The sequence below is a fragment of the Ostrea edulis genome, chromosome 5 (genome assembly GCF_947568905.1).
Source record: "Ostrea edulis chromosome 5, xbOstEdul1.1, whole genome shotgun sequence".
Classification (NCBI taxonomy): domain Eukaryota; kingdom Metazoa; phylum Mollusca; class Bivalvia; order Ostreida; family Ostreidae; genus Ostrea; species Ostrea edulis.
Window position 1 is genome coordinate 75,579,586 of NC_079168.1, and position 27,200 is coordinate 75,606,785.

General features: G+C 36.0%; 3 protein-coding genes across 5 annotated transcripts in view; 1 reads left to right on the forward strand and 2 right to left on the reverse strand.

Moving 5' to 3' along the window:
* The window catches only part of LOC125650769 (mirror-image polydactyly gene 1 protein-like), a 42,072-nt gene extending 31,747 nt beyond the window's left edge, over positions 1 to 10,325 (reverse strand). Inside the window, exons 1-2 of one of the 2 annotated variants that reach the window (XM_048879298.2) lie at positions 10,103 to 10,325; positions 15 to 245 (exon numbers count right to left, since the gene is read on the reverse strand). In XM_048879298.2, coding sequence (XP_048735255.2) covers positions 15 to 245; positions 10,103 to 10,299 — 428 coding nt within the window. In that variant the 5' untranslated portion in view covers positions 10,300 to 10,325. Of the gene's footprint in view, positions 1 to 14; positions 246 to 5,895; positions 6,012 to 10,102 lie in introns of those variants that run through there. The other variant, XM_048879301.2, reaches the window with a different exon arrangement.
* Positions 10,326 to 13,483: 3,158 nt separating this feature from the next.
* LOC125650768 (uncharacterized) lies at positions 13,484 to 20,086 on the forward strand. Of its 2 annotated transcripts, XM_056165521.1 has the most exons (3): positions 13,518 to 13,716; positions 14,245 to 14,400; positions 17,431 to 20,086. In XM_056165521.1, exon 3 carries the CDS (start codon positions 17,444 to 17,446, stop codon positions 19,760 to 19,762), a length of 2,319 nt encoding a protein of 772 aa, XP_056021496.1. In that variant the 5' UTR covers positions 13,518 to 13,716; positions 14,245 to 14,400; positions 17,431 to 17,443; the 3' UTR covers positions 19,763 to 20,086. The 2 variants fall into 2 exon arrangements, with proteins under 2 accessions (XP_048735254.2, XP_056021496.1); XM_048879297.2 differs by lacking the exon at positions 14,245 to 14,400 and having other exon boundaries at positions 13,484 to 13,716.
* On the reverse strand, positions 20,079 to 21,984 carry LOC125650772 (uncharacterized). The gene is made up of 2 exons (XM_048879304.2): positions 21,742 to 21,984; positions 20,079 to 21,414 (listed from the first exon to the last, which is right to left on the reverse strand). Exons 1-2 carry the CDS (start codon positions 21,894 to 21,896, stop codon positions 20,667 to 20,669), a joined length of 903 nt encoding a protein of 300 aa, XP_048735261.2. The 5' UTR covers positions 21,897 to 21,984; the 3' UTR covers positions 20,079 to 20,666.
* Between the last annotated feature and the right edge of the window lie 5,216 nt (positions 21,985 to 27,200).

Below are 27,200 nucleotides of genomic sequence, written 5' to 3' on the forward strand. Positions count from 1 at the left end.
ATGTAAAAATATACCTCTGAACTGTAGCATCAGGCGATTTCTCCATTGTTTCTATGACAACTGATTTCTCTACAGTTTCATGGTTGGGTAATTTGGATTCCAGAGGATCTGATTTGTTGGCTCGAGGGAGGCGTTCCCTTAACTCCTTATTGACCTCCGTATTGTTGTAGAGGTCAATCAGATGGGACTGCAGTCGTTCCTCGGCAGACTGACGCAGTTGTCTCTCTTCTTCTATCACCCTGTCCCTGAAAAACACAAAGGCTTGGAAAATTATCAAATAATCAAACAATTTCTATTTCCAAAATGACTAAATGTTTATGTCGTTTGTATTAATTGTGAGATTATTTTCTAATGAATTGCCAGAACTTCAGCTGGTCGATATCTCAGATGGCTGAGCAGTGAGAACTTAAATGTATTTTATTTTTACACAATCACCAGGAGAAATGATTAAGAACAACAAGTACAATAAGCAATGATTTTTACCTGAAGTTGAAAATTACTTCTAACGAGTACAAGATGCTATCTCTCATCCTACTACTGCTGCCATTTAATGCAACACCAATTTCTGCGATATTTGTCAGCTCCCCCATAAATTACCTGTATCTATCTACATATGTATATATCCTCCCTGTCCTCAATTTCATTTGAATTTTCGTATATTAGCACTTTAATTTATTTTAAACATTGTTTTGTTGTTTGACATTGAATTTTTTGGTAAAAAAAAGTCTTCATTATGTAAATAGTAATTTATATGTACCAGATTATTTGTAAATTTTATATGAAGCATGTATCGAATAATATCCTCTGAGAAATAAGTCAGTGCCATTGTTAAATTGTGACAATGAAGGGCAAAACGAATGTACTTTAGAGGAGTATTTAAACAAATTCAGTTTTAGTTAAAAATTTACTCCAAACAAATTATATTAACAAACCTTCACAGAAACTCTGATAGTTCCGATTACTTTGAAAGCAGCAATAGAACACCTGACCATATCTTGTTTCTTTCCGTAAAGTTAAGAATTATCCAGGATTAAATGTAGCTTTAGATAATTTCTCATTGTGAAGTTAATTCCAGGGACATTGAACCCCCATAGAAGGGATTTATGCCTTGATTAGTTTACAGTGTAACATACTATCCACTGACAAAAGAGAGTGAAGTTTTAACTCTAATAAAATAATATGCACAGGCATAGTTCTTAAAAGATTATCTAAGATTATGATTTAATGTATGTAATCTATTGGCTTAGAATAGGAATAACATTGCAATAATCCATCAACACCTCATCAATCCAATAATACTGAAAATAGACATGCCGCCAGGGCTTTCAACAAATTTAAAAGTAGGAGGCTGAAATGAAAAAGTAGAAGGCGATCCAATGCTCGGCGCCCTTACGGCCGGGGTGTGGGGTAAATGACGCAAAATCCTGCATTCTGGAGGTTTCCTGGCACTTAAATGCAGCTTTGAAATTGTCATTTTTTTTGCCTGAAATTTTTACTTTCGCCATGAATTTATTGTTTCATATGTGAAATTTTCTGTTCATGCAAAGACTTAAAAAAAATTCAACATTGCAAAGTACTAATTTTGATGCAAAATGAAAAATAAAGTGCATCAAGATAACTACATGTAATTATTTTTTGCAATGCTGTATCAATTAATTTTTAAGTGTCTTTGCTTGAACAGAAACTTTCACTTTTATTTCTACATTTGTACTGAAAGTTTATAAGACTGAATTGTTTTGTAAGAAACAATAAATCCCAAACAATCTTTATTACAAATTAATAAGCAACATTTTAATGACCTATAATTTTATTTTTCCATAAATTCAAGTTAACAGCTACAGATTTGTTGGTAACATAGCGAATTTGTGCTGAAAAATTCGGTGACCACCCAGTTATTATTCCGATGGCCCGATAGTCCGACGGTCAGATAGTCCAACACTCCGATAGTCCGACGGTACGGTAGTCCGAGGGTCCGATAGTCCGAAACTCCGATAATTTGTGGCCACATATATAAGAGATCGCTATGTAATAGGCAGCAGAAAACAGGATTAAGTGCTGTGTGCCAGAGCGATATTTTACATCACAAGAGCAAAACATCGCACAGTGGGAAACTTTGAATGGGTTCGACCTACATCGGGTACCTGTAAAGTGCGAAACGAAACGAAATCTACCGAAACGTAACCCACCGAAACGAGACGAAACAGATTGTATAACCGAACTCTATTAATTATAATAATTAAAAATGGTGTATAACCGAACTCTATTAATTATAATAATTAAAAATGGTAGCTTAAGCCCCTGTTAAAGTTACCACATATAAATAAAATTCGCCTCCCCATTGATGTAAGCTTTCGGCTTGACAGATACAAAGTTTTAAAAGTTGGAAAGGGGTGAGTAAGCACAAAGTTCATATCCGAAGTTGATTGAATACCATTTGCAATTAGTTTCGGATCCATAAATTTCAGAACAGAGGGTTACAGTTCGGCATAAATACACGTTTCAGTATTTTTTGCTCTAAAGACAAATCTATGTATACATGTGGATATTGTGTATTTGTATGTAGTATATCAAACGGTGGATTCTGAGTATGTCATAATTCCCGTTCTTTTTGTAATTTCTGCTTCCCTTGTTCATAAAGCTTTTGAGTTTACAAATTGCTGACCTCCTCCTGATATTATTGCATAAAAAATTATGTTTTCCGTCCCGTTTTCAATTCCCCGTCCTAGCAACACCACAAATGTATAGAGTTATATTTAGACTCACTACATATCAATAATAATTTTTAATAACACATGTATATATATTTTACCGAATTGCATTCATGCAAGGTGAAGATAACGAACAGTGATCAATCTCATAACTCCTATAAGCAATGCAAAATAGATAGTTCGGCAAACACGGACCCCTGGACACACCAGAGGTGGGATCAGGTGCCTAGGAGGAGTAAGCATCCCCTGTCGACCGGTCACACCCGCCGTGAGCCCTATATCCCGATCAGGTAAACGGAGTTATCCGCAGTCAAAATCAATGTGTCAAGAACGGCTTAACAATCGGTATGAAACACGTCAGACAGCATTTGACCCAATGCGAGGTTGTATTGACGAACCAGATCGTTATAACGACCATAGAATTTGCGAAATGCTGACTTCAATCGAGACTGTCGAAAACCCTGTACCATCAACTTGTTTGTCAGTAGCTTACCTCGATATAATATGGTATACTATCTAACTTTTTCCATTATTGAAAGTACTCTTACCTCAGCAATTAGAGATAAAATAAAAGGTTAAGAGCTCTTCCTGCTTTCAAATTTCTCAGACACCAGTTTCTTAAAACAATGTATCTATGCCCAAAGGCGGATCTAACGCCAGCGACCCCATCCCTTGTTTAGTGTGTTTCGCCAGACCTCTGAGACTTTAACTCTCCGTTCTGAAATTTATGGATCTGAAACTAATTGCACATGGTATTTAATCAACTTCGGATATGTACATTTTGCTTACTCACCACCTCCCCCTTTCCAGCTTTTAAAACTGTGTATCAGTCAAGCTGAAAGCCTACATCAAAGGCGAGGCGAATTTTATTTATATGTGGTAATTTTCACAGGGGCCTAAGATACCATTTGTAATAAAAAAGTTCGGTTATACAATCTATTTCGTTTCGTTTCGGTATATTTCGTTTCGTTTAGCACTTTACAGGTACCCACCTACATCTACATGTATATATCTCGGCATCATCGGAAGCCCACGGTTGATTACGCTTCGTTCCTTTTTCCATCACCCGTGGGTTCATTCATTCCTACTCGCTGTGTGTCTGTATGTATGTATGCTGAATTTAAGGAACATTTTCATCATATATATACCAATATCTATAGGCTTGTAGGGAGGGCTGACAGCAGATACTCGTCAGGGACGTAGCAACAGAGTGGGGGGGGGGGGGGGGGGGGGGGGGGGGGGGGGGGGGGGGGGGGGGGGGGAGGGCTGATCCCTTCCCACTTTTTAAAAATTTCCCTTTCTTCTTTTTTACATGTTTAAACTCTTTTTGGTTCGGCTGCCCCCCCCCCCCCCCCCCCCCCCCCCCCCCCAATCCTTTTTGGCTGGCCCCCAGCTCCCCCTTTCAAAAACGAGGCCATGCGCCTGTTCGTGTACCCTTAACACTTTCAAAAGTAGGGAGTGGGGACAAGAGTATGTATGTGCCCCCTCCTTACACTTCTGGAACCCCAAACGAGATCCTCATCTTTATATCAAATGTTGTTTGATAACATCCTCCCCTTAATTCTAGTGCAAGAAATTTCTGTTCAGAAATTGTTATTTGCTATAAAGAAAGGTATATCATAAAATTGGTATAAAATTCGGATATACAGATTTGCGTTGAAAAACTTAGATAGGCTCTGATTGGCGCATAATTGCATTATTGTCGTCCCATACAAAAATCGATTTCCTTATTGATTGTGTTATGGCCCGTTATACAGACAATTTTCATTTAATAAACTTTTGCCGGGATAGGCGGGGGGGGAGACTTGAGCCTACTTCAAACTTTTAAGACTGAGCAGGGTGTAGGGATTCCTACCATTTTTAGCTTGTTATTTCAGGGGTAGGGTGATTATGTAGGTTACCGTCGCCATCTTCATGAAGTTTATATGGAAAATTTTAGAATTTAATCCCATTTTAGCATGTGCCCCAATCTAAGTTGTGTGCTCCCCTACCAACACTTTACGATGTTTGACTACGGCATTGGCGTTGCCTTATATAGCTAATAACAAATTCGTCCGAGCAAATTGCTAATTTGTCCAAACAAATAGCTAATTCGTCCGAACGAATTACTAATTTGTCCGAACCAATTACTAATATGTCCGAACAAATTGCTAATTTGTACGAACGATTTTCTATTTCATCCGAACAAATAGCTAATTCGTCCGAACGAATAATATATTCATATATGGCCTTTCTACGCCGCCGTAAGTTCACACTTGAATGATTTTGGTCAGAAATTGATTGTCTGATTTATAATCAGGCCGTGTCGATTTTGGCGGTTTCTGGTAATTTCCATAAAATAATGCCTGACATGAATAAATTTTAACTCTATTAATTAAAATTATTGGTGATGGTCAATATGTCGGACTATCGGACCGTCGGAATATTGAACCGTCGGACTATCGAACCATCGGACTATCGGCCCGTCGGAATACTGGGCTTGAACCGAAATATTCTACTTTCATTTTTATTTAATACCACGTGGGCATTTGCAAATTAAAAGAATAGCAAGTCTGAAATCTTTCCTGATTAAATTCTGTTTTCGATTTAAAATTGTTGATTGATATTATACTTGTGTCACTATCGCTTCTGGCCTTTTTAAAACCGAAACTGAACAGGGTATTTGTTCTCTTCATTCCGTCAACATCATTGATTTTTACGTTCAGGACTTGTTGTTATCTTTCGGAACTTCTCGTCTGTGTTGTCACGAATTGGGTAAATCCGAGGCTTTCCGACTATTCCAATTGACGTATTATTTTCAACACCAACAGACGACCAATCAGGTGCCGGTATTTACCTGAACTAAATTTAGCGCAAGTAAACACGTTTGATACGGCCGCGATTCTGAGTCTACTAAAGTTTGGAAGATGTTTAAAGTTTTATAAAAGTTGTTTTCATTGGACATACATTTTTGTCACTAAAGTAGCCGGCACCTAATGTTACTATAGGTGGCGGAAATCCGCCGGCTACCAGCTACTTTTGAAAGCCCTGGCATCATGCCCCATTAAAAGAGGGCTTACACAGAAAATCTTAGACCATATATCAATTTTGAAAGCTAATAAATCTTAGATGAATAAAAGAGATGATGTTTAACATATCTATAAATTCATTCCACTCATTTCTATTGGATGATCACTTAATGACCTACCAGTATTTAGAATTTCATGTCTCTTTGAAAATCTCTCTGCCACCAGTGTAGGTGAATCCCCACAAATCTTGACCTATCATTGCTTAGGTGCTCTAGATGTTTTAGCTGCAAGGTTTGTTGTTTAATCATGTGAATGCCTATCATGACAAAAAACTATAGTTTTTAAGGTCTGACATCCGAGAGAACCACGGCATCAAATTGAAATGATGAGAACCTGAGGATGGAACAGTTACTACTATCTTAATGAATCAGATTTGTCACGGTCAGGGCTTAGACCCATTACCTGCCACTCTGATGCGAAGTAAGTGTCTTAGTCATACTGGTGGTAGACTGTCATGGTTATAAGCTCCCATGGATAAAATAATTTCATACATTCGTCAACATTTTTGCTATTGAAAAATCACAAACCCAAGCATAAAATACATGAACCCATTGGACTGGATTATAACACAAAATTCTTAAGGATGATTGTGTTACTATCAGTAATACTGCTCCCTTAACCACTATCTGCTTACTTACACATCGCTTACTTACACATCAACACAATAAATCTGTTAGTCAATCAAATTTCACACTGTACATGTTTACCAGAGATTTAAATCCATTTTAGAAAGCATTCTTCATATTAGCGAACCCAGCATTGTACTGATCGATCATTATTATTTCAAACAGAATTAAAATATATTTACTGTGCAAATTCAATTAATATAAAATTGCCAACACAAATCTGACAAATAAATCCAATTTACAAACAGATGTTGCTCACATGTGCAAAGCATGATGACAGTATCGATCTACACAAGAGAAACCTATACATCTCTGGACTCTTAAAACTGTGGACAGGAATGTAGTCATATAGTGTTGTCTAAATAATTATTCTATATAGAAAACTTTTTTAAAAGTGAAATATATACAGTCCTATTAAAAGTTCATATTAATTAACAATTACTGCTAGCGCACAGCTTGGGTTTGGTTCTGAGTAATTAACAATTACTGCTAGCACACAGCTTGGGTGTGGTTCTGAGTAATTAACAATTTCTGCTAGCGCACAGCTTGGGTGTGGTTCTGAGTAATTAACAATTTCTGCTAGCGCACAGCTTGGGTGTGGTTCTGAGTAATTAACAATTTCTGCTAGCGCACAGCTTGGGTGTGGTTCTGAGTAATTAACAATTACTGCTAGCGCACAGCTTGGGTGTGGTTCTGAGTAATTAACAATTACTGCTAGCGCACAGCTTGGGTGTGGTTCTGAGTAATTAACAATTACTGCTAGCGCACAGCTTGGGTGTGGTTCTGAGTAATTAACAATTACTGCTAGCGCACAGCTTGGGTGTGGTTCCGCGACTGATGCAAAATAAAAGTGAGCACAAAGAAACATGAAGTATGACGTACATAATCACTGGACTATATATACAGAGAAAAAAGATGAAAGAAACATCTCGAGTTCATTTACCGGTGGTAACGAATCTCATGCCAATGTAATGAGTTTTAATTAATTACAGTTTGAATATGATATTTTAATGGGCATTTGATCAAAGACATGGATTTTGATACAGTATGTACATATATACTATACTACCAATGTTTTTGCCAGTGAAGAGAAATATCTCCATTTCACACAGAAAAGAATCTCATATCAAATGAGTTTCAATCACATAGAATATGATATACTACTTGGAATTTTATCAACAGTATGGATCTTGAAACAGTAAATTCCTGTTTAATAAAAATCAATATTTGGTGACAAAGTCCAACTAATGTTTTCATAGATAAAATTTTTAACCTGGCAAATATTGTATATTATATATTTATATATAATAACATTGTATATTATATGTATATATAAAAGTCCCTTTTTTGGAGTAAAATGTTTTTAAAAAACTTTAAACACTTTCTTGAAATATTTTGACCATGTTACCGGTCTTCTTCAGTCGTGTTTAAAACGCAAGAATACATACACAAAAGTACTATGATGTCACAGTGAGTATTAACAATTAAAATGATAATTGCGAAAATACATTGAAAAATGTTAGTCTAATAAAAATAACAATACAATTTATTACCTTACCATCCCTTGGGGCTCAAGGGTGGGGCCAAATATGCTAAATAAGGTAATGTATTTCCAAAAATCATCTTCTCTACTCTCAGACATGTGGGAGAAGAACTAATGATGCCCATGAAGCCCTCTACTTAAATTGCAAAATTCATTGCCCCTGCATCAGGGGTTCAGGCCCTATGACAGGGCCAATATTTTTGGATATCTTTATTTATCTTATATAAACATTTTTGTTTGTCCTAGGGAAGGGATAGTAAGTCATCCAAAAAATTTGACCATCTAATTGTTTGTGTCATTAGTGATTTTAGTGCTTTATATACTGTATTACAATGGTTTTATTTGACTTTGTATCCCTGTTATCAATAGGTAGAGATTGCAATTAACTCTTAAATAAACATACAAGCATATATAGGAAATAATGTTAAAGGTTGTCAAATTTGACATCAAATGGAAACACATTCTTACTGGATTTTATGTTGGAAACAACCACAGCATTGCCATTTTGAATAACATACATGTAATTTCTACTGTAGCAACTGTTATTTACAAATACAAGATGTACTGCAGAATCAAAGAAATTGAAGAAAGAACCAAAAATATATGTATGCATTTTAAAGCTTTTTAAAAGATGCACTCTCATGTATACAAAAGGCTATATATGATATATTGATGTTTTCTTATCAAGACATGCACCCGAATGTCTTGAACATTGTAAGGGCAAATTGAAATATGATCGAATAAACTATTTAAAAAAAAAAATAAACATAATTGTCCTAAGTGAAGAAATGTTGAACACAGACACAGTGAAATTCGCTCTACAAGATACCCACTTCTGTCGTTACCCGGGGTTGAACTCATGACCTGTGGAACCAAATCTCTGAGTAGTATGCAACCATCACACTAAACAATCTAGGCAAGTAAAAAAAAACTTGCTTTTAATGACAATGGAATTCTCACCACCCTGCCACATGCTTCTCACAGAAATAATGGAGTAATATATATATATATATATATTGATTGATTTGCTGTTTTCCACCACACTCAACAATTTTTCAGTTATCTGGTGGTGCCCAGTTTTTGGTGGAAGAGAGAACCCAGATACAATGTACCTGGGAAGAGACCACCGACCTTCCGAAAGTAAACTGGGAAACTTTCTCACTTACCGGCGCAAGCGGGATTCAAACCCGCGCCGACCAGAGGTGAGAGGCCGTGTGATTTTGAGCGTGATGCTCTAACCACTCAGCCACGGAGGTCCCCCCCCCCCCCTCTCTCTCTCTCTATATATATATATATACACACACACATAATATCAGTCCATGAGAAAAACTAACACAAAGTACTCTACATGTATTAATTTATGAAAGTTACTATGCAGAGCCTGGGATTGCAGACTAAGGGGTTTGATCAAAATCTTTGGAAACTTTATCAATAAATTTTACAAATATTGAAAATAATGTTTTCTCTCATACTTTCATCTTACATTTATTTGTAATATTTGGTTGAACCTTCCCAAATCATACTGCAATTTACAGCATTTAATATTGAACAATAACAAAACCTTTAAAACGCAGATGAAATCGTTTCACTGTCCAGTGTCGACATTTAGAATTTCATTCTTAAAAGAGTCTCTTTTTCTCTTATAAAAGCATGTTGTACTTATTCAAGATTATCTGCATGTGAAAACAGTGTTGATGAGTGCATACATTTTTACAAGATTATCTGCATGTGTTGATGAGTGCATACATTTACACAAGATTATCTGCATGTGAAAACAGTGTTGATGAGTGCATGTACATTTACACAAGATTATCTGCATGTGAAAACAGTGTTGATGAGTGAATACATTTACACAAGATTATCTGCATGTGTTGATGAGTGCATACATTTACACAAGATTATCTGCATGTGTTGATGAGTGTATACATTTACACATGGAATATACATGTAGTTTGCTAACTGACAACGATGGGGAAATCACTTAACACTTTAAGTGACTTTGTCTGTGGCACTGTTGTGACTTTATAGGTCTCAATGGTGTCACAACTACCTCAAATTTACCAAACATACTAAACAGCCAACTGAATGACATGACATATGATATCTGCTTAACTTAAAATACCCAGTACCACGTCACAAACAGCAGACGAGACGCACCTGTCATCGATTTCATCTTGCAAATCCACTAATTTCAGTCTAGCATTCTCCTTAGCCCTTCGGAACGCACTAATCAATTTCTTGTCGTATTCGTTCATTAGTTTTATATCCTTTTCAGGTGATCTGTCTAATTTTCTGTGGTAGCTAATTTCTGGAACCTTTTCAGATTTTCGATCGAAATCTCCATCATCCTCCATCTTGAATCCTGTGTAAACTGACACTGCATTGTGGGAAATTCTAATTTTCAACTTGAAACTGTCAAGTTGATTATTCCCGGAAATGAATATAGGAACTTTATTTTTCCCCCACTAGGAACTTACTCTTGGTTAAGGAGTATATATGATATGTATATCATATTTCTAATTCACAGATAAAATCAGCTAATTACATTGGCACAGTCCGGTATACATCATCTTCGCTTGCCAAGGGGTTTTCGATCCACATATTTATGGGGAGCGTAGTGGACCGTAACCCTTGGCTACATAGATGCGAGGGGGGGGGGGGGGGGGGGGGGCTTTCTGATCAAGCCAAAATAAAATGAATAATAATAATACAAAATAGATAACCTAGATAATGTTCTTTTACCCAAGCTTAAAAGTCCTAAATCGTAGGAGTAGTTGGGCTCTCTCTCTCTCTCTCTCTCTCTCTCTCTCTCTCTCTCTCTCTCTCTCTCTCTCTCTCTCCTTCACTAGCTTCAATGCTTCAGTTTCAAGGGATAGTAAAAGTCATTTTGTTAATTTTTTTTAAAGAATCCAAATGATTCGTACAAGTATTTCTTCTTTTTTTAAAGATATTTACAATTTTATGCGTTTATCTGCATTTATTTCCAAGTTTAAAAAAATTTTTAATCTTCAAATTACGTATGTACATCCTTAGAATTTTGCTTCCTGTACTAAAACTCAATCTGCCATACGAGTTGGCTACTTGTGTATAATTTTAGAAAGGAATAAGTTAATATGGGTGAGAAAAAAGTCACCAAAATGAGCTGTATATACATTCATAGCTAACGTTGCATATAAAAATAGCATGACGTGACGTAACGGAGGAAGAACGATGACAAAAAGGGGGACCCTGCACACACACACACACACACACACAGAGAGAGAGAGAGAGAGAGAGAGAGAGAGAGAGAGAGAGAGAGAGAGAGAGAGAGAGAGAGATTGGTTTTACGAGTCTGATCTAATCTAAGTTGTCGTGTAGATAAATATCGAAGTTCATCAAGGATGTCCAATATTTATCGAAAGAAGTATCTACAATTTATGTTGGTTCTCTCTATTTCTTGAAATGAAGATTGTCGCTAAGTTTAACACATTAATCATCAGCTCTTGTTTGAATTTCAGGCTCGTGGGCATGACAAGCAGATACATGTATTTGAAAGAGAAAAGGAGCCGTGCCTCTCGATAAAATTTCTCTGTTTTGAGATGTACCCCATTTCTTCCGAGCTGTCAGTTACTACATGTTCAATGCTAATTCACATCTCCAATGTACCTATTCATTTATTTTGTTCAAACATGCATTTTCTTACTCCGACATCTGAAAATTTTATCATCTTTATCTTTTTCACTATTTTGTTGTCACTAAAATCAAACAAAGTGTTTACACAACTTTCACAAACAGCTATAAAAATGTAAAATTGATAACTAACTGAAGACTTTGAGCTGGATCTTCCGATACAAAAAAAAAATATATATTAAGGCAGGTTATATCTGTTAGTTGAAGAAATAATTACTTACTTTAATCACTTTTTATGTTTGTCCATTTTATTCAAGATGCAGTCCATTAATTTGACACATGTAGATAATTCCCAGCCCCGATTTAGCCATTGGTTTTGTCATTATTTCAGTGATTACACTGTAGGCACGGTTCTTAAAATTAAGCACTCTGTATTTACGCCATTTACTTGTGCATTTAACTGCAAAGAACTTTGTTCTAATTGCACAATACGCAACAAAGGCTGTGTTTACTATCGAGAAACGGTCCATTGTCATTCTTTTCAAAGGTCCATTGCCACAATAGAAAATGAAATCTCCTAAGCAGGGTGTCGATTTTACAGATTTTTAAATTTGTTCAGCATACTTATTCCTTTAATAGGTTTTCAGTTCTATTGAAGAGATACAATGAATGCATACGAATGCATGGAATTGAATATTCTAAGCCTTATCTATACATGTATGAAGACCGTTGCTAAAACCGTTAAAAATACTGTTTAAGGACATTTGCTACAAACAGAAAATGGATGCATGGGTTATTATATTATCATATAATATTTTTTATGTACTTTTACTGGTTGTAATTAGTACAAGTATTAAATTCCTAAAATATTATGAACTTGTATATTTTCTATGATGTTCAGAATTTGTGATATATTGCCCCTCCCTATTTCCCATTGTGTTAGACATGATTGAGAAATAGTGGTAAAAAAATAAACAAGAAATGTTTTAGAAACATGCATGCCCCCGTGGTGCAAAATTGAAAAGAGTTATACACATATATTATTTAATTGATAGTAGTGACAAAACTATTCAAGATATTGAGCGGACAATGTCTTCCTATGTCCAGAGTGGATTGAACTTTGACTTTTGACCAAGTGACCTGAAATCAATAGGAATAATCTACTCCTTAGGATATACCAAGTTTGGTGTCAATCAAACAAATGATTCTTAAAATATGAGACTATATATTATTATTTCCAGTTTGACCCTTGACCTTTAACCAAATGAACTAAAATTAATAGGTGTCATCTATTCCTTAGGATGTACTGGTCAGCGTACCAAGTTTAATGTCTGTCAAGATACTGAACGAACAAAATCTTTTTATGTCCAGAATGAATTGACCCTTGACCTTTGACCATTAAGTTTGATGTGTGGCAAGCAAAGAGTTTTCTATATATTGAACGGACAATATCTTTCTCTTTCAAGAGTGGATCGACCCTTGAATTGACCTTTGACCATGTGACCTAAAAATCAATAAGGGCTATCTTCTTTCATAACCAACCCATATAGAAATATTATGATCAAGTAAATGATTCTCAAGATATTGAGCGGACAACATGTGGTCTACCGACCGACATACCGACAGGTGCAAAGCAATGTGCCCCTCTGTTTCAAAGAGGGGGGGGGGGCACGATTACATGTGATGAAATTTATTCATTTTACTTGCATCTGTATATCAAGATAAATTTTGTATCCATTTTCATCATTTTTGAAAATAAAAAGTTTTTGTTTTGTACCAATCCGTTCTAAACAGTTTCATGAGTCTTGTTTATTATAGAGTTGACAAATTATGTCAACCATCCTCAATTCCAACTCTGAATAGGGCCGTGTGCATCGTCGTAAACTTATTAAAACAGACTTAAAAACACAAGTACATTGCTGTATCCGTGTAATTCTGTATTGCTTTGTATATTTCACCCGCACCTTCACCTAGATCCGGGTTCATACATCATTTTATGACAAATCCCTAAAAATCTTATTTTGACAAACAAATTCGAAACCGCTATACATATCAGATCAGTGGGGAACCTATAAATAGATAAAGTTCCTTTGCCAGTTTCTATATCTCAGAAGTCCGTATAGTGACGTTGCTGTATCATGTCCAGATAAGACGAATTACAGGTATATATACATTTACTATTACTTGTAATGAAGACGCTGTATAAAAAAAAAGTACATAATATGTGCTTGCGATAACATTTTGAACAAAATCCCATTTATTTTTATTTTTTATTTCTTCGTGTTTATCGCAAGGTCAGCACCATTGTCAAGAGACCACCTTTGTTCTACGCACGTTAAGCGCGGATCCAGAGGGGAGACCGACCCTCTGAAGTTGGTCAAAAATACATATCTTACCCATTTTCATATAGTGTTAGCTCTAGAATACTTATTGTTAGAACCCTAATATATATTGCCCTCTTGGAAATTTGCTGTCGTTTGACCCCGGGATGCGAAAAATTTCTGGATTCGGCTGTCATACACTATTTAATCCCACAACGATGGCGACGAATGTTTTAGACGTGTTTTTCATATTTAATTGTTTATCTATCAGATATTTATTTCATTTTTATCATGCATTCTAGTAATTACACGAAGAGCATGCATTTATACTTTTGAACAGTTATTTTCGTGTCGTTCTTTGGTTTACAGGATAATTCGCACTCGTTCTGGACAATCACAAACTTAGGAACAGTGTTGGACCAATAGGTCCGAACCTACTCTAAAAACGTTTTTAGAACCAATACCTACCGATCTTAATACGACGTGAAAAGGTGTACAAAAAGAACGACCAGATAAATGCTAAAGGTACATCTAGTGCCGAATTTCAGGGAGGCGCAGTCGGCGTCCCCCTTCCTCCTAAAATTTTCAAATGTAAGGTAAATCGTGGTCTCTTGTTTAGAAAAATGTAAACGATAATAGAAGCACTAATTTCTCCCACTCCCAGAGCAATAAGTGACAAAATCTTTTGATTTATTGAATCATTTTTATTGGGAGAACTTACATTTTTTCCAAAAACCCTTAAGATTTACGTCACTTTATTGATTTACCTCTATCAAATATGACAGAATATAGTTAAAATTACTATATAGGGGACAAATTTGAAGCCCTATAAAATCTGTAAAATCCAGAAGGCTTCGTCCCCTTGGCCTCCACCAGAGATTCGCCATTGACCCACAGCATCATAACTTGGAAGTTGCATCCCCCTAACCGCAATTCATGGATCCGCCGCTGACATACATGTACTGATCTTTGATATATAGCGTAAATACATCTTTTAGAAACCAAAGCTTACACTGATCCCAGCTAGGTTGCTACATGTTCTCGCCTAGATAGGGGTGGATATTTTCAGGCGAAGATATGCTATACGTAGTGTCTAGAATTGAACTAACGACACTTGCTACAAACTTTTTTTCTCTCCAGAGAACACAGTACTAAAATGAAAACGCTTTTTATAAGTAAATGACTACAATTTACCGCATATAGAGATATACATGTATGAACATCATAGGAAATTTACAAGACCTTTATTCTTTTTTCTTGTACTTCATATAACCAATCTAGGCCATATAGAACCAATAGCAGTATGTGTGACACAGTAACAGTATGTGTGACACAGTAACAGTATGTGTGACACAGTAACAGTATGTGTGACACAGTAACAGTATGTGTGACACAGTAACAGTATGTGTGACACAGTAACAGTATGTGTGACACAGTAACAGTATGTGTGACACAGTAACAGTATGTGTGACACAGTAACAGTATGTGTGACACAGTAACAGTATGTGTGACACAGTAACAGTATGTGTGACACAGTAACAGTATGTGTGACACAGTAACAGTATGTGTGACACAGTAACAGTATGTACGACACAGTAACAGTATGTGTGACACAGTAACAGTATGTGTGACACAGTAACAGTATGTGTGACACAGTAACAGTATGTGTGACACAGTAACAGTATGTGTGACACAGTAACAGTATGTGTGACACAGTAACAGTATGTGTGACACAGTAAAATAATTAACAACACAGTAAGATCTGTGCCTATTTTTTTTTTAAAGATGGACCTACAACAACGTAGAATACAATTAATTCATTCACTGATTGAATGTCCCTTATAGAAACGTGATAAACATTAGTTTTCTTTAGGATATTGCTAAAAACAATTTTAAAATTATAGTTTAACAAATAAACAAAAATCAATATGCATTATGTCTAATGAGAATGACATGTTGCGTATCAAGCAAGGCGATTTTTTTAATTAGAATTTTTAAAATAAGACATAGTGCATTATATAATCTTAAAAATAACCAAAAAATGTAAGAAGAATAATATCAAGGTTGATTCTTCAAATGATATATCTTAGTAATAAATAGAAATAAAAAATAAGTATGTTGTGGTATTAATAAATTTGTTTTTATCAATTAGCACACATATACCTGTTATCACTTTCAGAAAATTGCAATTTTCCTTAAACAGCATAATCAAAATTTCACAAAAATTGGTTAAAACGATATAATAATATTCATAACAGTTTCATGAAACCGTTTCTTTAAAAAAATATACAAAATGCTTGTGAAAAATAAAGGAAATATATGCATGGTGGACTTGATAAATAATTTAATGAAAACAGTTATTGCCCTTGGATTCAATATTTTGAAACATATAATTGATTAAACATATATAGCTTAGATTTTTGAAATATTTTATGGTTAACAAGATTTTTCATAATAACTATTGAAAAAGACTCTCACAAAATTTAACTTCCTGTCATGCATAAATCTTATTAAATCATTGATTTTGCGAAATCTTATGACGTCACAGGAGGGTGGAATTACGTTAATACTCTAGTACAAATATACATGTTACAGATTAAGCTTTATAAGCATTTATTACAGATAATCCACATCTGTTATAATCTTCTGTTGTTACTTTTCTATAATATCGACATGTTGCTGCTCTTAAGTTTAACTTTCTTAATTTGTGTTGCTTTTTACTTGTATACCCTGAAGGACCCCAAATTGGTTTCAGTAAATGTATTCTATTGTATTCTGTAATGTCTTTTATGTAGGGATGTTTTCTAAACTCTGTCGAGAGTTCAAGTAACATCCCAAGAACAGTCATACATGGTGCGCCTCTGTGTATCCTACAGGGACTGATCTCTGACGTGACACGAGAAGAACCTACTCGTCAGGTGGCTGTCAATGTTTTGCTGACATTTGTAAAATTACATTAAAATCAATACAAGTATTACAATTTACACTTTGTAGACTGTGAAAGAGGACTTAGTGTTCTCAAGAGAATAAAGAACTACATTTAGTTGAGAAACAGATCGTCCTGAGCAAACAAGATTTTAAACTGTCCACCAAAGGACCAGATCCCTATATGAGTTCCCTTTTGAAGAAACATCAGCTTTGTGGGAGGGAAAAACCCAAGACCAAGATTGATTGATGTTTAATATTTGCAACATATATATTGTATAAAATATTGAAATGATTAATTTTTGCCGAAGCGGTCTGCGGCACAGTAAATGATGGAAAATCCTGCATGATATGCTACGTCATACTATTTTGATTTATGTTCAAGCCGACAGCAGAAGCGTTTGAGGACAGCTGGTGTATTTTGTAGCTCCATCCCCTGTGTACTATAGTATACCTTTCTCTTTCATGGTAAATTCGAACCCAAGCGATACAATTGCCTGTGGTTCCATCGTGTCATTTTCAATCATAGTTTTAAAAATAACAAAAGATAATTGCATGTATGTTCAATAAACTGAGATATAAAACCGTGTGGCAAATATTAATGCAAAGTTAATTCTTTTCCTATTGCAGTTTAGATACAGGCATGATTCAACGATTCAGAAACCTATTCTGCCTTTGCCTTATACTGGTAACGGTCAAAAAGTCCATTCAATGGGACCCGGATGCTGGGATCGTGAAGTCATGGACTAAATACCCAAGAGTAACCGTGAATGTTTCGTCATCCTCCGGTAACTCTGACCCAAAGTCAGCCATCGACGACAACGACAACACCCAGTGGTCGTCAGGAAGCTGTCTACCAAGCGGATTCGTCAGCGACCCAGAAGTAAACATTTTTCATGGTCTTTGCGAGGACAACACATACTGTATAGTGTCCAATAGCCCGGATGTTCATAAAGCAACTGACGGAAATCCATCTTACACAGTGGCTACCATCAAACCTTCAATAAGTTTGTCAGATGCAAAATTGGTAATAAGTCTACGACAACCTCAGGTGGTAACATTTTTGACCGTGTGGGGAATCTACAGCCATGGAACAACAGAAATGTCCGTGGTTGATGATAACAACATTCGCCATACCATCAAGAATTTATCGTCCACTGATAACTACAAACAAATTTCTTTCAAGAACATTACTCATCAAATTGCTCGAGTGGAATTTGTTTCCAGCCAGATGTTTCAAATTCGAGAAGTTGCAGGGCTAGGGACAAAAGGCTGTGTTGCCAAATTCACCCTCGACCTTGGAGAGACCCGTATGATCCAGACAATTCGATCCCGCCACTGGGCGGGACCGGGGACTGCATCAGCCCTAAAACTGAAGATTTCTGAATTCGGGAATTCCTGGACATCAGTGAATTTAGATCCAGACGCAGTCAACGCCGTAGTTACTCGACTGCCATCTGTAACTCGAGGGCGATACATAGTTTTCGAATATACCATTTACCAGAAGAACTACCTTAAGGTGTATCTGTGGGAGGTAGACGCTTGGAATCAAAATTCGATTTGGGGAATTAAACTTCCATCTAAACCTCAACAAAACAACCTCAGATCGTTACTAGGTGTCAACGGAATCTGGGGATGGGGAAATAATAAGTATAGTTCTTTGTTGCAACCAGGAGAGGGCCCAACTCTTTACAACGAGGTGGCATCTCATGCCAGGAACTACCACAACATGGACTGGGACGTACTGGACCCTGACAACGATCCAGAATATTCCAAAATGGCATCTAATGGCGGAACTAATGCAAAGTCCTGGTTGAACTGGGATTGGGAGTACACAGCTTGGAAAAATGCCAATCTGAAGATCGACGTCTCGGTCCAGTTCTCCAACTTTCGACAATCTCGGTGGGATAATTTGCATGACTCTGCATTCAATTATGGGAAACAGTTTGCGCTGCACTTTGGCCCTGTTGTTGGAAACGGTTTAATTGACGCAGTTGAAATAGGAAATGAACCGTGGTCATACGATGCTGCGTTCTACAAGACCCTGCTCCAGCGCATGTCAGCGGGCATAAGAGGCATAGATAACCAAATTAAAGTGCTTCCTGGAGCATTTCAGGCTCACGAAAAACGAGCGACAAAGAATTACATAGGAACTCGAATCGATGCTCAGATAGCTCGCAACGTGAGTGTCATCAACTTCCACACCTACAGTTACGTCAGTAGTATGACCGGGGCTAGAGTCGGGGTACACCCTGAACACCCTGAGTCTTCGTTTAACAGCCTGAGGAACATGGTCAGATGGCGTGACACAAACCTCCCCCTTCACCCGTTGTGGGTAACCGAGTGGGGATGGGATGCACCGACGACAGGCGAGAACTGTACATTCTCTGAGTGCGTTACTGAGGCTGAACAAGCCATCTACGGAATCAGAGGACTGTTAATTCTGTCAAGATCTATGGTAGACAGAGTCACTTGGTTTTTCTATGCCAATACTAAATGCGATCATCTCTATTGCCGAAGCGGTCTGACCAGTTCTTCTGCTTCCGGCTTCACGAAGAGACCGGTTTTCCACGCTTTCAAGGCTTTACTAAGCTTCCTGGGTGATTCCTATTTTCAGTTTACGCTAAGCGAGAATGAGGGGATTTATGTCTACTTCTTTGGAAAGAAAGTTCAGCATCTGGATAGACTTCATGAAGAAGAAAAAATCCGGGGAGCGAAATACATGGTGCTCTGGAGGCCAAAACCACTTCAAGGAGGTGGCACCTTCCCTCTCTTTTACGTATTTCCGCAAGGTACAAATCCTCTACAGGCAGTGCGATTTACCGGAACTGACACTCCCTACGTCACAGAACCTCTTCAGTATCAACCTGGTATTGAAGGCACCCTCACTTTGAACGTCACGTCATATCCGGTTCTTATTGAACTAGCACACACTCCGGTGGCACCAGTTCTTGGGTTCTAGTCAGAATTGTTTTCATATAGAAAGCATTATTTAAGGGTTATATAGGAATTGGATTTTAAGATATTCAAATAAGTGAAAGTTGTGCGTATTACAATTTGTGAAATTGTAACAGTTAAAAAAGTTAAACATGTACATACAAATTGATTTCAACCAAAACATTAAAAGACGTGTATAAAATTGAATTCATAAGTGTTTGATGTCTTAGATAGACATTGTAATGATAATAGAAGCGGTACTGTGTACCGGGTATGTTTTAAGATTTGTTAACATATTACCACATGTAGTCTACAATGTGATGTCAGTAATAAACCAGTGCTGCTTCAATGTCTTTTATTTATCGATAAAAACATTGGCCTAACAATTTGACAATAAAACCCTACTTTTCTACAAATAGAAACAAGTCGAGTCACGAATCGAATAATGTACAGTGAGATGGATATAATAAAAACAAGTAAGGGTGTTTTTTCCATCGTTTTATATCCCCATGATAAAGACAACCCACATCAATTCCTTGAATAAAACATTGGAAAACGTGCACAAAAAAGTGTTTCAAAGTAAAAGACTTACTGTTTTACTACGCACCAGCTGCCTCAAACCTGATAGGATGTCAATGTACATTCTGAAGCTATCTTGTACGTGTCTACCTGTGACTGGCGCATTATCAGGGACAAACTTTACACGTTTGTAACGCCTTTCTAAATTATCGGCGAAACTACATGTAATCAACAACACTCACTAGCTTATTAAATTAAACTTTCACGGTCATATTTCGATCATATTACTGCACAAAATATGAATTGAGACAATGTAAAGAATTTTTGTTTTCAAAAATACATGTTCCCATAAATTGCTGCTTTTGACAATTAAACAGAATTAATGTTCAAATCCTTCTAGTGGATTGGAATTAGTTAATTTTCAGCATCGACTCCGATACATGAGTGACAGGTTTTAGCAATATTCTCCGAGGAAGTGGTGCTCCATAATTTGTAGCCCAGTCCCGTGACTTAAACTTCCGGTTCCTGTCTTTCATTTCTTGTAAGCCTCGTTCTCGGTCCTGTACAGGAATCCTGCCGCTTGGAGTAGTTACACGAGGCAGTTCCTTTTGTTGCTCGAACATAGACGTTTTACTGGGTGGGCGCACTTTTGAGCATCGACTCAAAAGTGTATCGTAGTCTTTTAGCACCGAATAACTCTTCAGTTGTTCATTCATCCCAAATGGATGGTACGTGATAGGGAGATAGCAAGGGAAATAGTGACATCTATTGTCATTACAATACACACACTCACTACGTCCAGTCATCGATATATCACTCGTAGACGGGGTGACACGCCCCAAGAACGACGGTTTGTTCAGAACAGGAAGTTCTGACGGCCGTTTGCTTTGAGGTTGAAAATCCCGAGAAAACGTAGTAACTTGGTTTTTTTCTTCCATTTTTTTCACTTCATCCTCAATAAATGTAGTTTCCCTGTCTAGCTCTTTGCTTTCCCTCATAAAAAGCTTGTTGAGATTCATTAGCTGGCCATCAAGCTGAATTTTGGCAACTCTGTGGAGCTTTCTGGTACGCAGTGACGCCATTTGATTTCGTTTCCGCATTTTGGCGTTCCTGTCCATGGTATCTATTTGTGTTCTATCAGATCTCCTGGGTGACAAACTGAAATGATGCCAAATTTAACAGAATATGAATTTACTTTTATATATATATAAAACTCTAAACACTGTAGAAATATTTCGACCGTGTTACCGGTCTTCTTCAGTCGTGTTAATCCTTTGTTTATCCTTTTATAGGATAAACACGACTAAGAAGACCAGTAACACGGTCGAAATATTTCTACAAAGTGTTTTTAATGTTTTTTTCTGTATTTTACTTCCAAAAAAGAGACTTTATATATATATATAGATATAGATATATATCTATATATATATCATTACATTTCTTGATAATGTTTTACTATACCTTATCAACGTCAATTTAACTCACCACTCAGTTTTTGTTCTACGAAAACTGTCCCCGGTGGACGCCCTATTTATTCCAAGCCTAGTGTTTGGAGGATCGGAAGATATTGATATTGGTCTACGATACGTTGGATAAGATCTACCCGGGACCTGAGAGAATGGGGTTCCTGCGGACCTCATCTCCAAAAATAAACACTTGTGTATTGTTATTTATCTAAACAAGACCTCCGACACGTTATGCCTTATGCAACATGCAATGGCATAAGAGTAAACAAAACAGATTACGATCACATCACAATAGGGACGACGTCATCAGATGGTTCACATAAACAAATCACACATTCTATCTCACACACAGTTCCGATGTTTATTAGTTTAACTATCCCAGATAGGAGTATTTTAGAATTCTAGCAGAACGTAATGAATAGGGACGTTGTATGACGGGTTGGTGAACTGTGTGGTCTAAGAACAATAGAATTTAAATGTTTATCCAAACAACTGTTTTAAGTAACCTTACTAAACCCTTCATTGATTTAACGACCGTTTAGATTGTCTTCTGGGAGCTATATATAAATTCAGAGAGCAACACACCTAAATTCTCATTTATTGGCACTGTCTGGTTGCATTGTAATTTTACTAAATATTCTTTAAACACGGTATAATTCAAAGGTTCTTCACAACTCCATAGACCTATGCGGTCATGAATTGCATATCATTTTGATACCGAGAAAGATAAGGGGGGGGGGGGATAAGTTATTGAGTCCTCAAATATATAAAACTAAATTTGTACATAGAATTCCTTATGTAAAAACTTACCTCAATCATATCCATTCACCTACTGAAAAAAAAAAGCGATAGAAAATGTTAAATATATACATGTATATTAGATAACAAAACCCCGCTAAACAGCGATAGAAATTTCGTATAATGCGGTTGTATGATTAAGCTGCCACTCCATCTTATCAATAAGGAATATTTGTATTGCGATCCCATGCATTCACACAAACTTTTAATTCAGCAAATAATACCGTTTTTGTGTTCACTTTTGCAAGTTTTTGTTGGACAAAGACGTGAAGATTGATGTATAAAAAGAGAAATTCGCTTGCCGTACCCTATATTGAAGTGATTCATTAATGTCACTTTCTTCTGTAAACTTTCTCCCACGTATATCTAGATTTTTAAAAGGACTGTGATATATCCATAGAGAGGAGCCCTGAGAACTAGTTTTGTTAATATAAGACTTATACGAAGTCCTTAACAACATCAGAACGTCACAATAAGAAAGTCGGTAATTATGACGTCACAGATTGAAAACAAACTTTTAGAATAAGCATATTTTTTTTTTAATAGTGATAGATAGGTATCCTCACCGATTTTGCTGAAATTTGACATACAGTGATTATTTGATACCCTCTCATAAAAATTGGCACCAAAATTCGTAATTTAAGTACCGTTGCCATGGTACAATTTAACGCCTTGAAAATGCATCCAAGATGCTCTATATTGACCTATTTTGATTAAAGAAAACAGGTTAAATTTTTTTCTGGTGTACAAATGCCTTTATTGCTTGCTAAAAACTAGGTTCAGTATGACACATATATCATAAAACATTAATAAATCAAATTTGGAATATCTATTGTTTCTGAAGTTGAAAAATCAATGTTTTGGTATTTTGACTATTTTTGAAGAAGAAAAAAATCAATTTGATTAAGGCCATTTCACAAATACTATTTACAGAAAAATGCACCAACAGATATCGATGAAATTTATGCATGATTTAATCCATCCCTTATGTATAAAATATATAAAAACAACATACATGTGTGTCCTATTTTACTAAATGAAATTATAAAGCTTCATATTTGGTTGTCATGGCAATATAAAAATATCACAATCTGAATATATGAGTTAAATTTTAATCATTTATCGATATCAAATTTGGCATAAACAATGATAAACATATTGTACTCTTCTCATGTTTAAGAAATATTTCAGTGGCCATAACAACCATATTTCAGTATTTTATAACAAAATTCCAACAGATGAATTAGTATGATATTTGTATCGGAAAGCATTACAGGTCTGCTTATTACCATGTGATAGTGTAAACTGAATATCATGTATTGCAGTTTGGAAGCTATAGAAACCTGTTTCCATGGAAACATTATGTTGGTAATTTTTATTTCTTTTCATTAACACTAGCTATTTGTATTTTTCGTACCAATACTCAGTTGAGTTAGATTTGACCAAAACTGGTCCGAAAGTCTTCCTACACAAAAAAAAAAAGATAATGTAAATGTTTTGTCTCCATGGAAACATTAGATAGGAACTGTAGCAGTTACGACTAGGCATGCACGCTTTTCCAAAAAAAAAAATTAAAAAAAATGGTACTGATTCTTATCATATATCAACATTCTGAACAGTTTTACATATGTACTATGGCTTTTCTAACGTTGTTGTGTGTCAACTAAAGCTGCAAGGTACCAGAAACATTGTTGATACTTGGGTTATATTCTACTTACTCCACCCCTTTATCTCATTTCTCTCTTGATTAATCCAAATTAAATCTGGTGAAGAAACGACAACTGAATATGGACGTTATTTTGGCTTGACACTGTCAGTATTCCCTCATTTTATTGCAACAGATCCATTTACAGGGCTGTTGAAAACAAGTTTAAGTTTTATATCAAAATTAGAAAATGGATTAATATACCATATTTGGATGACTTAACAAAATGCATTACAAACAGATGAAATTCAAAATACCGCCCACCTTCGTGGGGGGGGGGGGGGGGGATTTGTACCAAACACTACTCTCAGTTTTTGCTTTTAAAGGCAAATTTTGTGTCTATTCGGCTATATAAAGTAAATGAATTTAAAATTTTCTGACTTATCCTGATTGCTTACTATTAGATTAAAAAGTGTGCATCTCAAATCAAACATCTAGTACATGTAATTGTAGCCTGTGGGGCTTCAGACTTTTTCAGTGCAGAAAAGATTAAAAGATGTGAATTGCGTATATTTCGTGCAAAATTCCGTCAAAATATGTGCCGGTTGATTTTCACATTATTTTGATGCTTACAGAGAATTACTTAAAACGATGTGGCAACAGTTATCGCAAACAACCTTTGCTGCCTTGTTACTGGGGGGGGGGGGGGGGGGGTAGCAAAGATGCCTAACGGTTTAATCATCGTGTGAGGATTAAATGACAGAATGGGGTGTGTTTTTGAAACTTTCAGTTATAAGTTTATTCAGTCAGATTAAAATCAGACCCCATACTCATTATCATATCAATATCGATATGACAATGAGTATGGGGTCTGATTTTAATCAGACTGAAGTTTATTGATCAGGACGTTAGATACATGTTCCATCATACTACAGGTTTTCAATTTTGTTAGCATACAAGGACCTAAACTTGACCCCGAAGTTATGAATATTCCAGATGATCCACAAATGCCTTCCTTCTTCAATCAATTGTACATTTTAAAAAAAACATTTTTGTAAATTAAAAATATATTACAATAGTTACACGAGGAACGCTTTTAATGTGACTCCCTAGAGCCACAACGGTGACGGCAAGTTTTCTATATATTTTATTCGCATTTAACCTGGATTAAAAGGAATAAATACCTGACATTACATTGCGCGGATGAATTTGTCCTTCCTCTTCACACGATTATAAGTCAATACTTCGGTTCAAGTTTATGATTCCGAAATTTATAGAATCATGTACTCATGAAAAAGGTAACGGAATATTCAGAAAGAAGAAATTGTGCCAAGAGTAGTGATAAAGTATTTCTTCATACTTTTGTAGTTCCAGACATTGGCAATATAATGGCTAATTCAGTGTAATGAATATTTTATGTTTAAAAAGAAAAGTCCAGTGCAAGTACATGCAAACCCAGGCGCGTAGCCAGAAAGAAAGTGAAGTGTACGCAAAGAACGGCAAAGGGTGTTGGTGGCCGCCTTGACGTCCTAGAAGCTCCGGGGGTTTATGAATAAAATCAATTTTTTTAGTGCATAGTTGAAAATTTGAAATTCAAAATAGACAAAATTTGATTGAATGAGCATTATAATGTTGAATAAATTATAAATCGGAACTATATAACGCAGACAAACATTTTAACGACAGAGCTATCTCTCTCTCTCTCTCTCTCCTCTCTCTCTCTCTTCTCTCTGAAAATGATGTGTACGCAATTGTGTACTTGCACAGGGGCTAAGCCGGTTTGGGCCCGAACTCTGTGATCTATATTTATGGTATCACAGAGTTCGGGCCCAAAACGGACTTAGCCCCTGTGCGTACTTGCGCACCTCGGCAGTTACGCGCCTGAAACCTGTCGGAGTTATCCCTCTTTGCAACACATGGCCATGCAAAACCTCGCTGCAATGTCAATTCAAGATTTACTTTAAATCATATGCACAAAATTCTTTATAAATCCACATTTAGTAACTGTTTACACAAACTTTATATTGAAAATATCAATATGCAACTCAAGAATATCGAATTAACAAAAAACAAACTGTACTTTTTAAAGTCAAAGAACTGCACGAATATCTGAAATTTCCAATCAATAAAGTTATGATATCAAACTTTATAAAATTTAGAATTCCTTCACATCTTCTAGAAATTGAAACTGGTAGATAATCAAAACCTCGTATACCGAGATATTCTCAATGCCCCCCCCCCCCTTTTTTTTTTTGTGTGGCAAAACTTTGGTATAAGATGAAATACATTTTACCTATGACTGTACCATATACAATGATACATGTATTTAAAAGAAGGTGTTGCACATCTCATGTGAATTTCTCTAAAGGTGTTGCATGAAAGATCGATAAAATTAAGTTATTCAAATATATCATAAAACCAATTGGAACTTATGTCTTGATTCAAACATTTGTGAAAATAGGTTTAAAAAGACATGTATTGACAAAAATTAGCCAAAATAATTCATCAAGCAATAAGCGATTTCTATGATTTCTAACGCTAAAATGGAGGGGTGTCCTCGAATTTCAGAAAAACTGCCTCCGTGAAACAAAATAAAATTAGCATGAATATTTTCTTCGAGTTTCCCGCTAAAAAACTGTCGCTATGAAATTTTGTTTCACGGGAACACTTTTTTTGTTGTTGGTAAAATTCGAAAATTTGAAACGACTTCGCTGATATTATTTTCATCTTCACCTGTACGTTAATTTTCCTTAGAAATTTATGAACTACTGTGTGGTTCAGTGGGTAAGGTCGTCGAATTAAATATGTAAAGATGAGTAATTTTTTAATGGTTCGAATCCCTCACGAACACAAATTTTTTTTTCATATCACGTTTTCCATCTAGATTTTTTTCTTAATTGAAACACACTTCTAGTTTTTATAAATGTTTCATTTCAAATCTCTGTTTATTACTATGTGCCGAGTTTGAAATAAGCCTCCAACCTGTACACTGTTTAGTTTGTGAATAGGACTCTCAACAAACACGCCGGATACAG